This window comes from Salvelinus namaycush, chromosome 5 (genome assembly GCF_016432855.1).
Source record: "Salvelinus namaycush isolate Seneca chromosome 5, SaNama_1.0, whole genome shotgun sequence".
Lineage (NCBI taxonomy): Eukaryota > Metazoa > Chordata > Actinopteri > Salmoniformes > Salmonidae > Salvelinus > Salvelinus namaycush.
The window spans coordinates 18,901,277-18,915,730 of NC_052311.1; the positions used below are offsets into that span (position 1 = coordinate 18,901,277).

Below are 14,454 nucleotides of genomic sequence, written 5' to 3' on the forward strand. Positions count from 1 at the left end.
CCGCACCAAGGGAGATTAATAACCCCCAGCAAACCAAAGCCATTGATTGGCTCAAATGTACACACTTGTATTGTTTAATCCTCCCTGACAGATAGGGGCTAATACACCCACGGGGAGTCGCTACCACTGTGACGAAGCCTCTTTACCAGTCAAGTCGTTTGTTTGTTTGTTACTGTATTCAGGTTCCCTGCCAACGGTTTGCCTCGCTGACCAATGACAGTAGATGGTTTTTATTTCCCTCTATAATGGGTTAGAACACCATGTGCACCTCGTGCTGCAGATGAATTGGCCATTGTAAAGAAGACATCTGAGGCCCTGAGGCATCGTACCATCGTGATGCACCACTCAATATTTAGTGGTCAATAGGAAAGCTGTGGAGAGCTCAGATGATTACAGAGAACAGTAATGCATCTCCTTGTTTATACTTTGGTCCTAATGTATATTTAAGCAATAAGGCCCGAGGGGGTGTGGTATATGGCCAATATACCATGGCTAAAGGCTGTTCTTATGCACAATGCAACACGGAATGCCTAGATACAGCCCTTAACTGTGGTATATTGGCCATTTACCAAAAACCCCAGAGGTGCCTTATTGCTATTATAAACTGGTTACCAACGTAATTAGAACAGTAAAAATACATGTTTGTCATACCCATTGTATGCAGCTGATATACCACGGCTTCCAGCCAATCAGCATTCAGGTCTCGAACCACCGAGTTTATAATTCATATTATATAGCTCACTGCAGCTGTGGATTGATTGTCAGATAAATGGTAGAATTTCTAAATAGTGGTGGGGTTTGTATATAGTACGACAGCGCTCAAACTAGAGTCAAAGTTGCAAATTTTTCTTGTTACTTTATGCGCAATGTTTTTACCCTATTCAGACGTGGTGGAATGGTGCCCTGATGATCATGGCAATATACAACCCCAAAACAACATCATTAGAGCTCCAGCAGATAAATTATGCTTACTGGGTGAATGTTCCCAGTTCAGTATATTGTTTCAGTGAACATCATTATTCTCAGTGGGATTGTTTTTCCAGCATTGGTGGCCATGTTCTTTTTCCTCTTGAGGGCGATTCCAAAGGGCAATGGAACTGGTAGATAGGAGATCCAAGAGAGAGCAACCTGCCATTACAGAGCCAATACATTTGATACGGTTCAGAGGTTATCGTAGTGACTGCTCCTTGCCTTGTCAAGAATACTTCCTGCTCATGAAGGTTGGCATGTTGACCACACGATACTCACTCTGCCTGGAAAGTAGTACAAAATAATATAAAACACAAATATTTGCCTCAAGGAATATAGTAAATACTTGTATTAAACCTGATAGTTACTATAAGTGAACTCCAAAAGCTTTTAAAACTCTGATTATCGTCCTCGTACTCTTCTAGTTTCTGATTTGAAGGTTTCTAAGCTCTCGTAAAACCTAGAGCTACTTTAGGCCTTTTAAAGTCTAACTGTCATACTATTACTCGTTTATTGTTCTTTTTTATGATATGAACATGTCTTTACTTTGGCTTTCCTTGCAGGGTTTTTAGGCCATAACAATGGCTTCCAGAGTCCTTGTGAGCACAAGTACTGTGGCCTGGGGCGTCACTGTGTGGTCAACCATGAGAGCAGTCAAGGGGAGTGCATCTGTCTGGACCGCTGTAAACCACACTACAAGGCAGTGTGTGGCTCGGACGGGAAGCTGTACCAGAACCACTGTGAGCTCCACCGGGCCTCCTGTCTGGGTGCACAGAGGATAACCATCATGCACAGCGAGGAATGCTTCTACAAAGGTAAGAATTACAACTCATAGCTTCATAAAATTGCTGTCATGGAACTTTATGCAGGAGCAAAGTACAGATGTAGGATCTTAATTTGACCTATATTGTCACAGCAAAATAATCCTACAACAACAAGATTTTAAGGTAGGATACATAAAAAGTGCATTACGGTTAATATTACCGTATGTTAGTGTGGGTTTTCAGTGAATTCATGTAAACATTCTCAGCAACAAAAGAGTGATCAAAATAAGATGCTACACTTGTAGTTGCAGGATATGAGTTTTATCTTCTTTATGCTCTAGATTAGAGCTTTGGAGAAGCCACCAGAGATCCTGCCTCATTGCAGTTCTCAGAAATGCCTGTCTTGCACAGAATGTTTGTTTGTTGTTAGAAGTAAGGATTTTGTACAGTCACGGAGCCATCTCTCACATTATGAACCTGATACAACATGATGTAGCTACTTCTTGTATCTCTATTAGTTTCTCAGTTGATGCAAAGCATTGCTTGTTTATATAATGTGCAGGTGGTAATACTGTACACACCAATGCTCAGATTTCCCTAGAGACTTTAAGATGCTCTGGAACATTGATTGTGCAAAGACACCATATATTTTCCGTACATGGTAAGGAGTTGGCTTATTGCTTTTAGAGCTCTCTAGGTGGCGTAGACCATGGTGTAGGTCCCAATAATATCACCTTTTTCCTGAAGTGTGCACTTGTTCACTACTTCCCACAAATATGAAAACATTTTCACCACAGGAAGTTGGTGGCACCTTTATTGAGGAAGGGCTCATGGTAATGGCTGGAGAAGATTGAGTGGAATGGTATCAAATACATCAAACACATGGTTTCCATGTGTATGATGCCATTCCATTTGCTCCATTCCAGCCATTATTATGAGCCGTGCTCCCCTCAGCAGCCTCCACTGGTTTCCACCATATTTCTTATACCAGGCATTTCCTTTAGAATCAGTGAAGGGAAGTAAACAAGGTCACACTTTGGAAAGAAAGAGAGATCAATGGGATACACCAGGGGCATGATAGAAAGGTCAAAGCTATGTCATATAATAATATTCATGAGAGAAACATTAGATTGCCTTTAATTTTGCAGGATACACAATTACATGGTTTCTGTGCAAGTGAACTGCTGCAAGCCAATTGTCACACTATAATAATCTTCTGTAACAGTATTGCTTCCGTCCCTACACTCACCCCCTTTTTTCCAAATGGTATTTCTGACATGCTTCGTAGACAACAGGTATAGACTAACAGTGAAATGCTTAGTTACGTGTCCTTTTCCAACAATGCAGAGAGAAAGATAAGATATAAATAAATGGTAACTTGTCACCTGGTGTCATAACACGGTCATAACCATGTCATAATATGTCATAACAGCTGACATAACTTGTCATAACACTGTCATGACCCATATATTTACACCTGTTGTGGCATAAATTGTGTTATTTTATGGCTGGTTATAACAACTACATTAAAGTGTCAAAACCCACAATTATAAAAAATTCAAACAATTCCTGCCAAGAAGTTTCCTTTTGTTTGAAATGTTGTTTCTTTGTTGTTGTTGTAGTCAATTCTTTACAGTCAAGTTTTTTTTCATCACATTTTAAATAACTTGTAGAAAATACACTTTATGATCCTGTCATGAAGCATTATGTCCATCCTGTATCACTTTACTTGGAGTAAGAAAATACACTTTATGATCCTGTCATGAAGCATTATGTCCATCCTGTATCACTTTACTTGGAGTAAGAAAATACACTTTATGACACTGTCTGGAAGCATAATGACCATCATAATCATATAAGTCAGATAGGCTTATCACGTACATGCTCTTACATCAGTCATCAGTCATCAGTCAAAAAGAGGGTGCCTTGCCCTGCTCCTGAAATCTGTCCCTGCATTAATTCCAGTCATCAGCAACAGAGCATTAGGGTAGGTGCATGTCTGACATCAATGTGTGCGCAATTACAATGATAATTCAATATGGTCAAGAAAAAAAAGATATGTATAACATAAAAATATTGTTGACAAGTAGGCTATGGTGTAATTGAATGTTTTGCCTCGTGTGGTAGGTTTTGTGAGTTTTGACACTCTTGTGTAGGTGTCATAACCTGAAAAATATGGGTTGTTTATGAATTCGAAGGACCAATAAAAAGGGATAGAAAAAACTTTTTTAGGCCATTAGTAACCACCACAGGGTGGTTCAGAACACAAGGAAGCAGTAGTTCCAGTTCAAGGATTTAATGAAGATCCACACACACACACACATACAACACCACTCTCTCTGATAATAATTGTTATTATTTAGCTGCATACACAATAACATCAGAAAAGCTATTTATTCTAAGGCGTTAAAATAAGCAGGAGCGAAAAACAGGTTGATCATCAGAATAGAAACTACAGACTGCCTGAGGCCTTGCCTGGTAGGCTATTACCCTAAGGCTGCCTATTCCTATAGGAAAACCAAAGAAAGTTGGGGTCTTGGAAAGGAGATGAGCTGGCCGTTTTTACAGCCGCCCCCAAATGTGTTGTACATATTTTCTTCAACAGACAAGCCAGCTAAGGGTCAATAGCTTCTTGAGGAAGGGCGGGCAGCTTGATGAGTCGAGCAACAGACCTGACGTAGGTTTTGTCCTTGACTTGGATCTCTGCTGTCCTCACTTTCCCATCTGCTCCAGGGATAACTGACTTGACAGTTCCAGTTCGGAGATGGTCTACGCACCAAGGGCGGTTTGCAGGGCAATCTTGATGGATCTGACCTCTCTCTCCCAGCATCCTCCAAAGTGTTGTGCACTTAGTGGGTTGAAGGCGATGTGAATCTTCTGACTGGCTAACTGTTCCTGGAGCTGTGGGTGGAGAGTCATGAAGGCCTCCTGAAGCTCTTGCTTCCCTCCCTTGAAATTTGTTCCTAGATTGGACAGGGTCTCAAAGGGCTTTCCTCTTCGAGCGATAAAGTGTCTCAACCTCATTAGGAACAAACTGGAATCCATATTCGTCTGTAGATCCACATGTACAGCCCGGGTGGTCATGCACTTAAAGATGATTCCCCATCTCTTTTCATTTCTTCGGACAATCTTGATGATATACGGTCCAAAGCAATCCACGCCTGTAGAATAAAATGTGGGCTTGTGGAGCCGTAGTCGGGCTGGAGGCAAGTCAGCCATCCTAGGCACATCTGGCTGGCCTCACCACTTCCTGCATTCGGTGCAGCCAAGCTGAAAACGGCGAATGGCTGCTCTCCCTCTCAGAATCCAGAACCTTCAATGTAGCTCGGCAAACACCTTCTCTGGGCCCAGGTGCCTCAGCTGCTCATCATATTCCCTGATCAGCAACCTGGTGAGTGGATGACCTGGATCCAGAACCACTTGGTTAAGAACGTCAGGGCCCAGCTGGTCACACCTTTGAAGGCAACCTCCAACACAAATCAGTCCGGTGTTGTTGTCATACTCTGGGGCCAGCTTCACCAGACGGCTGCTCGGAGGGATTGGCTTGCCTGCCTCTAGTAGGGAGCAGTCTTCTGGGAAGCTCTCAGACTGAGCATGTCTGAATACTTTGAGTTCTGCTTGTTTGAAATTGTCGGCTGAAGGGCTGTTGGCACTACTGGCCGACCCATGTAGCAAAAGCACGGTAGCTTTCACCAGCTCCTGGAAAATGTTGAACTGGGCAACACCAGGGAGAGACGACTTGGTGTCCGCTGACAGGAGTCCACAGAAGGTAGGCTTCCGCAGCTCCTCTGCTTCGTCAAGAGGTACTTGGCCTGGTCTTCTCTGCCAGGATGACTGGGCCTGCCACAGGAATGGTGGACCTTGACTCCAACGGTTATGTTCTGAAAGCTGAGACAGCATCTTGCTGCGTGTGATATCGTCAGCCGGGTTCCTCTCTGTTTCTCACGTTACACCAGGCCTGGGGATCCATGAGCTCCTGTATGTCTGCGACTCTTGTGCCTATAAATACTTTGTACCTGCAGGAGTCCGACTGGAGCCAGGTTAAGACTGTTGTAGAATCCGACCAGTAGGTGACCTCATGGATTTCCAGGGTGAGTTCTTTTCTGATGACCACGGCCAGCTGGGCACCAGTGAGTGCAGCGCAGAGCTCGAGTCTTGGCATCGACTGTTGTCGTTTCGGGGCCACTCTTGATCTTGCTGCAAGGAATGCCACTTGGATCTGTCCATTGGTGTTTTCAGTACGTAGGTACGCGACGGCACCATACGTACGTTCTGAGGGATCACTGAAGATGTGAACACTTCTTGTGCTGGTTGGGAGATCCATGTCGGGGCTGACATAACACCTTTGTAGTGTAACCTGAGACAGATGTGGAAGTTCATTCTCCCAAATAAGCCACACTTGGAGGAGATATTCAGGTAGGTTTGGGTCATCCCACCCTCTTTTCTTATTCCAGAGCCTCTGGACCACAACCTTGGCCCGTGTGGTGTATAGGATGATGAAGCCTAGTGGATCGTATTGGCTGGCAAGAGTACGATATATGTTGCGCATGGTGGGTTCAACTTTCTCCATGTGACCTTGATTGTAGCCAAGCGTGTCAGACAGACATTGCCATCGTAATCCAAGGGTGTACTCTTGGAGTTCCACGCCATCCTGGGTGAACCACAGCTCACTGTTCTCCGACCTGGACTCTTGAGGTAGGTGTTCGATGACTGCTGGAAGGTTGCTGGCCCACTGGCATAGATCGAATCCTCCCTCAGCAAGAAGGTGCTTCAGCTTGTCCACCAGTTTCTTGGCTTCATCCGCAGGGAGGCTTTGTAGACAGTTGTCTACATAGAAACAGCGTTCTACAGAAAAGCGCACTTCTTCTTCGGGCTCACTGTGGTCGAACACATGCGTCTGAAGTGGTGCAGCAGGGGCTACAAATGTGGTACAGCAGTGGCTACATGTCATCCCAAAGGGAAGAACCTACCACTCATAGACATCAGCGTGATCATCACGATTTAGGTCTCGCCACAGAAACCGGAGAAGAGGCTGGTCTTCGGTTAGCAGGCGGACTTGATGGAACATCCCCTTTATGTCACTGCTGATGGCCACAGAGTGTTCCCGGAAACGGAGAAGGACTCCAAGCAGAGTAGCTCCCAAGGTCGGTCCGGGAAAGAGTTGTTCGTTCAAGCTCTTGCTCCTTTAGTTGAAGGAACAGTTGAAGACGACTCTGTTTTTCCCATTGTGATTGACCATATCATGGGGAATGTACAAACCTTGGTACTCTTCGACTGCTACTGCGGATACCTTCTTAACTTGTGAACCTCTGCGTTGTACACTGCTGCTTTCTCTGGATCCTTGGACAGACACTTCTTTGTCTCTCGCAGATGTGCCAGTACTGCCTCCTTCGGAGCTTCCAAGGGAGGAAGGTTCTTCTTCTACAAAAGGGTAGTGGCGTACCTTTGAACCCCGTCCACTTCGACCCTGACTGTCTTCTCCTCTAGAAGATGCATGGCTTCTACATCTTGTCTGGACCGTGTGACGAGCTTCTCATTCCGGTACGGTATTGTATCCAACTGCCAGAGCTTCTCTACATGGCAGAAGAGCACTGCAGATGGAGAGACAAGGGATGTATGAAGACACTGTTGTGGAGAAAGGCTTTTGCTGCAGGAACTTTGAAGGACCTTGAAGGGTCCATCCAAGCTGAGTCTTGATGGCAGCAGGTCCACCAGGGGGACCCAAACGCACTGGCTCTGTCGGGTGATTAGATGGGTATAGTCTGATTTGATGAGCAGTAACGGCTGCGTCTGATCCAGCAGTTGAAGGGGTAGGCCTTTTAGGTGCCAATATCTTTTCTGAAGGGCTTCGACCGAGTAGGTATGCGGTGCAAGGCCCAACTCTTCAACTGTGAAGGCTCTGTGGATGTCAAAGGACCTGTTTAGTTCAGTAACAAAGGCCACAGAAAATGACACAGAATCTCCATGGACGACTCGGATATCTTGACGCACCGTACAAAGTCCTCAGGATATCCTTGGAGTCCTAGCTGCTCTGCTGCTTCGTGTAGAAGTATAGTGCGCTCCAACCCATCATCCAACAGGGCGTACATGTCAAGTGACTTGTTGCCGCTCCGCAAGATGACTCAACTCATCTTCAGCAGCACCTTGCTGCTGTCGGAAGGTTGATCAACATAGAGGGTCTCTGCAGTGGAGCTCACCAGGCAAATGCTCTCTGTTGACGCCTTTGTGCTGGCGGTCTTCATAGCGTTTGTGCTAGCATTCTTTGTATTCTTTCAAGATGCTTCTTCTCGCACTTCTTGCACTTAGCCTTGAGAGTACACTGAGCTGCTTCGTGTTCACGTCCACACTTCTAACATCTTTCATTTGTTTTGATCCAGGATTCTTTCTAATCATTGGAAAGGAGCTGAAAGTTGGTGCATTGATTCATGTAAATCTGCGTGGTGTTGTAGAACAGACAATGCTTCTTTGGCTCCTCCTGTGACCTTTCCTCCGGAGACTGGTTCTGTGCAGAGACTTCGACTTCGTCCTTTCTCTGCTCACCTCTGTGGAGGATGGTGTTGGTCTTGGGGAAGGATTTGTCTTTACACTGATCTCGCGTGAGCTAGGGTGGTCTGTGCTTTGGTCGCCACTGAACTGCGTGCCGTCTACTTGCACTCTCACCTCGTACTCGAGCCACTCGAGCCAGGTGAAGGAGGGTTGGAATGGGTGTCTAGATGGGGTTCACACATCTCTTGAAGCTGGCTCTTAGGTCGTGTGGTAACTTAGCTAAGAGGCAGGAGACATGTGAGCCACACCTCAGTTCTGTCTGTCCATTACTCCCTAGCTGATCGAACATGCCAACCAAGGCACGCACCCTCAGAGCGAATCTTGGTGTCACCACTCTTGATGTTGGTGCCATCCATTAAACCTGCGATGCGTTGGAGGGCAAGTTGGTGGGGCTGGCCATACAGCTCTGTCAGGGACTCCATGGTGGCACTGTATGGTACCTGCTGTTGCTGTAGGTGTCGACAATTAGCAAAGCCTCTTCCAACTTCAGGTGGTACACCAATATCTGAAACTTGAAGTACCCTGTTGCATCTACAGGCAGTACATTGTTGAGGGCCACCTTCAGCCTTGAAAACTCTTGTGGGTCTTGAAGTTGGGGATGGTAGGAGTTGGTCCATGGTAGACGCGCTCCCGGCTGGGTGGAGAAGGTGTGCGGTAGCGGACAGGTGAGTGCAGATGATGATCAGGTGAGTAGGCCCGGCGGCGACGGTCAGGCGAGTAGTCGCAGTGGCGATGGTCAGGTGAGGGGTGATGACAACGGTCAGGTGAGTAGTCGCGGCAGCTGCGGTCAGGTGAGTACTTGCGTCGGCTTCGGTCAGGTGAGTAGTCGCAGCGGCGACAGTCAGGTGCGGGCTGACGATGGCAATCAGGTGTAGGCTGACCGCAGCGGTCAAGTGAGTAGTCACAATGGTCAGGTGAGTAGTCACGTCGGCGACAGTCAGATGTAGGCTGACCGCAGCGGTTAGGTGAGTGCTGACGTTGGTGATCCTGTGACTGAGTGACTGAGTTTGACTGAGTTTATGATGACGGTGAGGATGACTGGTCTGAGTAGGAGAGCCCTCTGATCCCAAGGTTTTCAATGAGCTGCTCTATCTTATCACACTGCCTTTGTGACTGCAGTTTATCATCTCTGGTTGTCACCAGCTGTGCACGCTCACGCTGACTTTGATGATGACTGCAGTCATCTCTAGTCGAGGTGCGCCTGCTCTGGGGGGCCGGTGAGTTGGCCATTGATGAAGGTGAGGCTCCATCCTCACTAGGTAGTGACTTGAACTGTTGGAGACCCATTGAAGCTGATGAATTCAGCTCTTCCAATAGCTCCAGTATCTCCTGTGTCAACTTCTCAGTTTCTTCTCCAATCAGCTTCAGGCACGTTACAACTGTTCTGGAAGAAGAATGGGTTTCTCTTTCATCTTGTACAGGAGGGTAGCTGCTGCTGGTCTTGTTATGAGAGTAATTAGTTCCACTCACAGTGCCCTCTGCTTGTGGTCCCTCGTTGGAGTGGTGTGTTGTGTGTGGAGTCTGCCTTTACTCGTAGCTTACCTCATAATCAACCAGACGATGTGGGGGTGCAAGTCTGACGGCGGGGACTATATACAGAGAGTACCAGTACTGAGTCGATGTGCAGGGTTACGAGGTAATTGAGGTAGATACAATATGTACATATACAGTGCCTTCGGAATGTATTCACACCCCGTGACTTTTTACACATTTTGTTATGTTGCAGCCTTATTCTAAAATGTATTAAATAAATACAAATCCTCAGCAATCTACAAACAATACCCAATAATGACAAAACAAAAACAGCAACAAAAAAAAAGGAATTAAAAAAAAGACTTATTTACATAAGTATTCAGACCCTTTGCTATGAGACTCGAAATTGAGCTCAGGTGCATCCTGTTTCCATTGATCGTCCTTGAGATGTTTCTACAACTTGATTGGAGTCTACCTGTGGTCAATTCAATTGATTGGACTACAGTGCATTCGGAAAGTATTCAGACCCTTAACTTTTTCCACATTTTGTTACGTTACAGCCTTATTATAAAGTTTATTCAAAACATTTTTTCTTCCCTCATCAATCTACACACAATACCCCATAATAATAATGTTTGCAAAAAAACAACAACAAAAAACATAAGTATTCAGACCCTTTACTCAGTACTTTGTTAAAGCAGCTTTGGCAGTGATTACAGCCTCGAGTCTTCTTGGGTATGACGCTATAAGCTTGTATTTGGGGAGTTTCTACCATTCTTCTCTACAGTGTCAGGTTGGATGGGGATCTTCGCTGCACAGCTATTTTCAGGTCTCTCCAGAGATCCAACACTCTACTCAGCAAACTGGATGTAGTCTATCACAGTGTCATCAGGTTTGTCACCAAAGCCCCATATACTACCCACCACTGAATCAAATCAAATCAAAGTTTATTTGTCACGTGTGCCGAATACAACAGGTATAGAACTTACAGTGAAATGCTTACTTACAGGCTCTAACCAACAGTGCAACAAAAGGTATTAGGTGAACAATAGGTAAGTAAAGAAATAAAAACAACAGTAAAAAGACAGTGAAAAATAACAGTAGCGAGGCTATATACAGTAGCGAGGCAATAACAGTATTGAGGCTACATGCAGGCACCAGTTAGTCAGGCTTAATGAGGTAGTATGTACATGTAGATATGGTTAAAGTGACTATGCATATATGATGAACAGAGAGTAGCAGTAGCGTAAAAGAGGGGTTAGCGGGTGGTGGGTGGCGGGACACAATGCAGATATCCCGGTTAGCCAATGTGCGGGGGCACTGGTTGGTCGGGCCAATTGAGGTAGTATGTACATGAATGTATAGTTAAAGTGACTATGCATACATGATAAACAGAGAGTAGCAGCAGCGTAAAAGAGGGGATGGGAGGGGGCACACAATGCAAATAGTCCGGGTAGCCATTTGATTACCTGTTCAGGAGTCTTATGGTTTGGGGTTAAAAACTGCTGAGAAGCCTTTTTGTCCGAGACTTGGCACTCCGGTACCGCTTGCCATGCGGTAGTAGAGAGAACAGTCTATGACTGGGGTGGCTGGGGTCTTTGACCATTTTTAGGGCCTTCCTCTGACACCGCCTGGTGTAGAGGTCCTGGATGGCAGGCAGCTTATCCCCAGTGATGTACTTTACTGCGACCTGTATGCTCTCGTTGGCTGGCCCTCGCTACATATTCGTCGCCAAACTCCTTGGCTCCAGGTCATCTATAAGTCTTTGCTTGGTAAAGCCCCGCCTTATCTCAGCTCACTGGTCACCATAGCAACACCCACCCGTAGCACACGTTCCAGCAGGTATATTTCACTGGTCATCCCCAAAGCCAACACTTCCTTTGGCCACCTTTCCTTACAGTTCTCTGCTGCAAATGACTGGAACGAATTGCAAAAATCACTAAAGCTGGAGACATATATCTCTCTCTAACTTTAAGCATCAGCTGTCAGAGCAGCTTACTGATCACTGTACCTGTACACAGCCAATCTGTAAATAGCACACCCAACTACCTCATCCGCATATTGTTATTTATCTTTTTTCTCTTATGCACCCCGGTAGCCAAATTTCGAGCCTCTTAGCAAAAGGTCTGAATACTTATGTAAATAAGGTATTTCTGTTTTTATTTTTTATAAATCAGCAAAAAAGTCAAAATAACAGTTTTGCTTTGTCATTATAGGGTATTGTGTGTAGATTGATTAACAATTTAACACATTTTAGCAAAATGTGGAAAAGGTCAAGGGGTCTGAATACTTTCAGAAGGCATTGTAGATAGGGGTAAAGTTACTAGGCAACAGGATAGATAATAGACAGTAGCAGCAGCGTATGTGGTAAGTGTGAAGTGTGTGTGTGTGTGTGTGTGTGTGTGGCATCAGTATGCATGTTATGTGTGTGTGGGCGTATGTTTGGGTGTCAGTGTGAGTGTGTGGGTACAGTCCAGTGTGTGTGTGTGTATAGAGTCAGTTTGACCTCCTTCTTCGCAGCAGCAAACCCAGCAGCTGGGCAGAGCCCAACTGAGTGATCCGGGTCAACAACATCAATGTAACAGTGTTGCATCCTTCCCTCTTCTTGCCTCAACCTGGGCTCGAACATGGGACCTTCTGAACACATCGAAAACTGACTCCCACAAAGCATCTTTGTCTATCGCTTCACAAAAGCCTCAGCCAATGCAGAGCAAGGGAAACAACTACTTCAAGGTCTTAGAGCAAGTGACGTCACCAATTGAAATGCTTCTAGCGTGCACCACTAACTAGCTAGCCAATTTACACCGGTTACACTACATGATAAGCTATACAGGAAAATATTAATACAGTAAATGTCAAACTCATGTTTACAGTTTTAGATTTTTTGAATTGAAAGAACAATATAGTCAAAGATGGGACATATTTGTATATTTTGCAGAACAAACTAGCGAATCATAGAAACCTTCCATAATTTCTCATCACTTCCCTTAGATGAGTCTGAGGCAGTTCAGTCAGGGTAGGGCCCTTTCTGCATGTATACACAAAGGGCTCCAATCAGACAGGCCTTTCATCCCAATCAGACAAAGACATTTGGATCAATGATATCTGTCCCTTGTTGTCTGATGCTCTAATCAGCTTCTCTCATGTGTCATGTCTGGTCAACCCTCCATCCCAGCCATCTGCAAATCCAGCCTCCGTCAACGACCATCCACAAGTGGGATTGTGATATTTGACCAACGTAGGCTGAATCAATACAAGATCAACATGAGCCAAAGGAAAAAGGCTCTCGGACAGGAAATTTTTCTTTTTTCATTCTTCTCTTTTAGCTGCTCTTTGTCCGTGGCCAGACAGTTTTTTACGGTGACTGATTTGTAATCAATTTCTTATTGAATGTGAGCAGCAGAGGCACCGCTCCTAGAACTGGTCCAGTTAAAGCCCTCTCCTTTAAAAAATATTCATAGTCCCTTGAAAACGTAGTTTTTCTCTCTAAAAATACTTTACAGCAGTATTACAGCAATATTGCATGAGTATTGCAGCAGCATTACAGCAATATTACAGCATTATTGCAGAAGTATTGCAGAAGTATTACAGCAGTTGTTACTGTACTTCTCACCACTTCCTGCTGTTCCATTACTCTGTTCCCTGTCAGGGCAAAGCTAATGTTGACAACATTTGTCTTTCTTCCACATTATTGCCCGCATCGGTCTTGGCGGCAAATGGCTGCAGAGGATTTGTTCATTGCAGCGGATACTATTGTCACAGTGTAAATGCTGGGAAATAGATCATATCAAATGATTGGGGTTTATTAGTGGTCAAATGGAATGTGCCTAAATGGTATATTATAAAACATGTAATTATTATTTTTGTTCAGCCCATGCAGACGCTGTTTTCAATTTACCTTGAGTTATTGGGCATAAATACTTTCATTAGGCATAAATATTTTCATAAGTGTAATCGTGATTTTCAATCACTTCAGTATCACTCTAATTGTTTTAGTCTTTGGTCGTGTCAATGTAAATGTAGACAAATTCAGGTTCTGCCATTTCTATAAAATAAAGTCTTAATACCTGATCACTGTATGGACCAAATAAATCTAACATGACCCCTACTATCTTTTACACCACTGGAAATGAAATTAACCAACTTTACTTCCTTCCAATTAAATCAAGCTATCAGTGACTGACAGACATGGACCATAGACCCAGTAGAGCCCCCCGTATAATGTCACACTGATGTCACACTTATGTTATGGCAAGACAAGAAACAGACATCCAGGCCTGTACAGGCTTCTTGAAAATACTTTAGTGAAGTTGCAAATGCCAGATTAGGTTGATAGACGGAAAATTAGCACCCGGGGTTTGGACTTAGGCATGCCTAGCAGCATTGATTGTTTTCAAATGACACCCTTGAGAAGAAATCCCCCCCCCCCCCCCCCCACCTGCTAGGCTCTTTTGAGTTGGCCTCAGCTTAATGAGTACATGTGGAAATGGACAGCCTCAATCTGCACAGCGCTCCCTCTCTCGCTCTTATCTACTAGGAAGAACAGGATAAAAAATGACAGCCGTGCTTTGACTGAAGGTTTCTCATTAGGCCTCTGGATAACGTATGACCCCCGTCTACTCCCTCCTGCTGCTCTGCAACCGAGTAGGGATTGGATCTGATTGAAAATTAAGTGGCGCACAAAAGCTTGTCCAATCCATGG

At 44.8% G+C, this 14,454-nt stretch overlaps 1 protein-coding gene across 1 annotated transcript in view; it reads left to right on the plus strand.

The window, feature by feature from the left end:
* LOC120048025 (follistatin-related protein 5-like) overlaps positions 1 to 14,454 on the plus strand; it is a 244,119-nt gene that overhangs the window by 78,220 nt on the left and 151,445 nt on the right. The window contains exon 4 of the mRNA XM_038993697.1: positions 1,533 to 1,784. Coding sequence (XP_038849625.1) covers positions 1,533 to 1,784 — 252 coding nt within the window. The remainder of the gene's footprint in view (positions 1 to 1,532; positions 1,785 to 14,454) is intronic.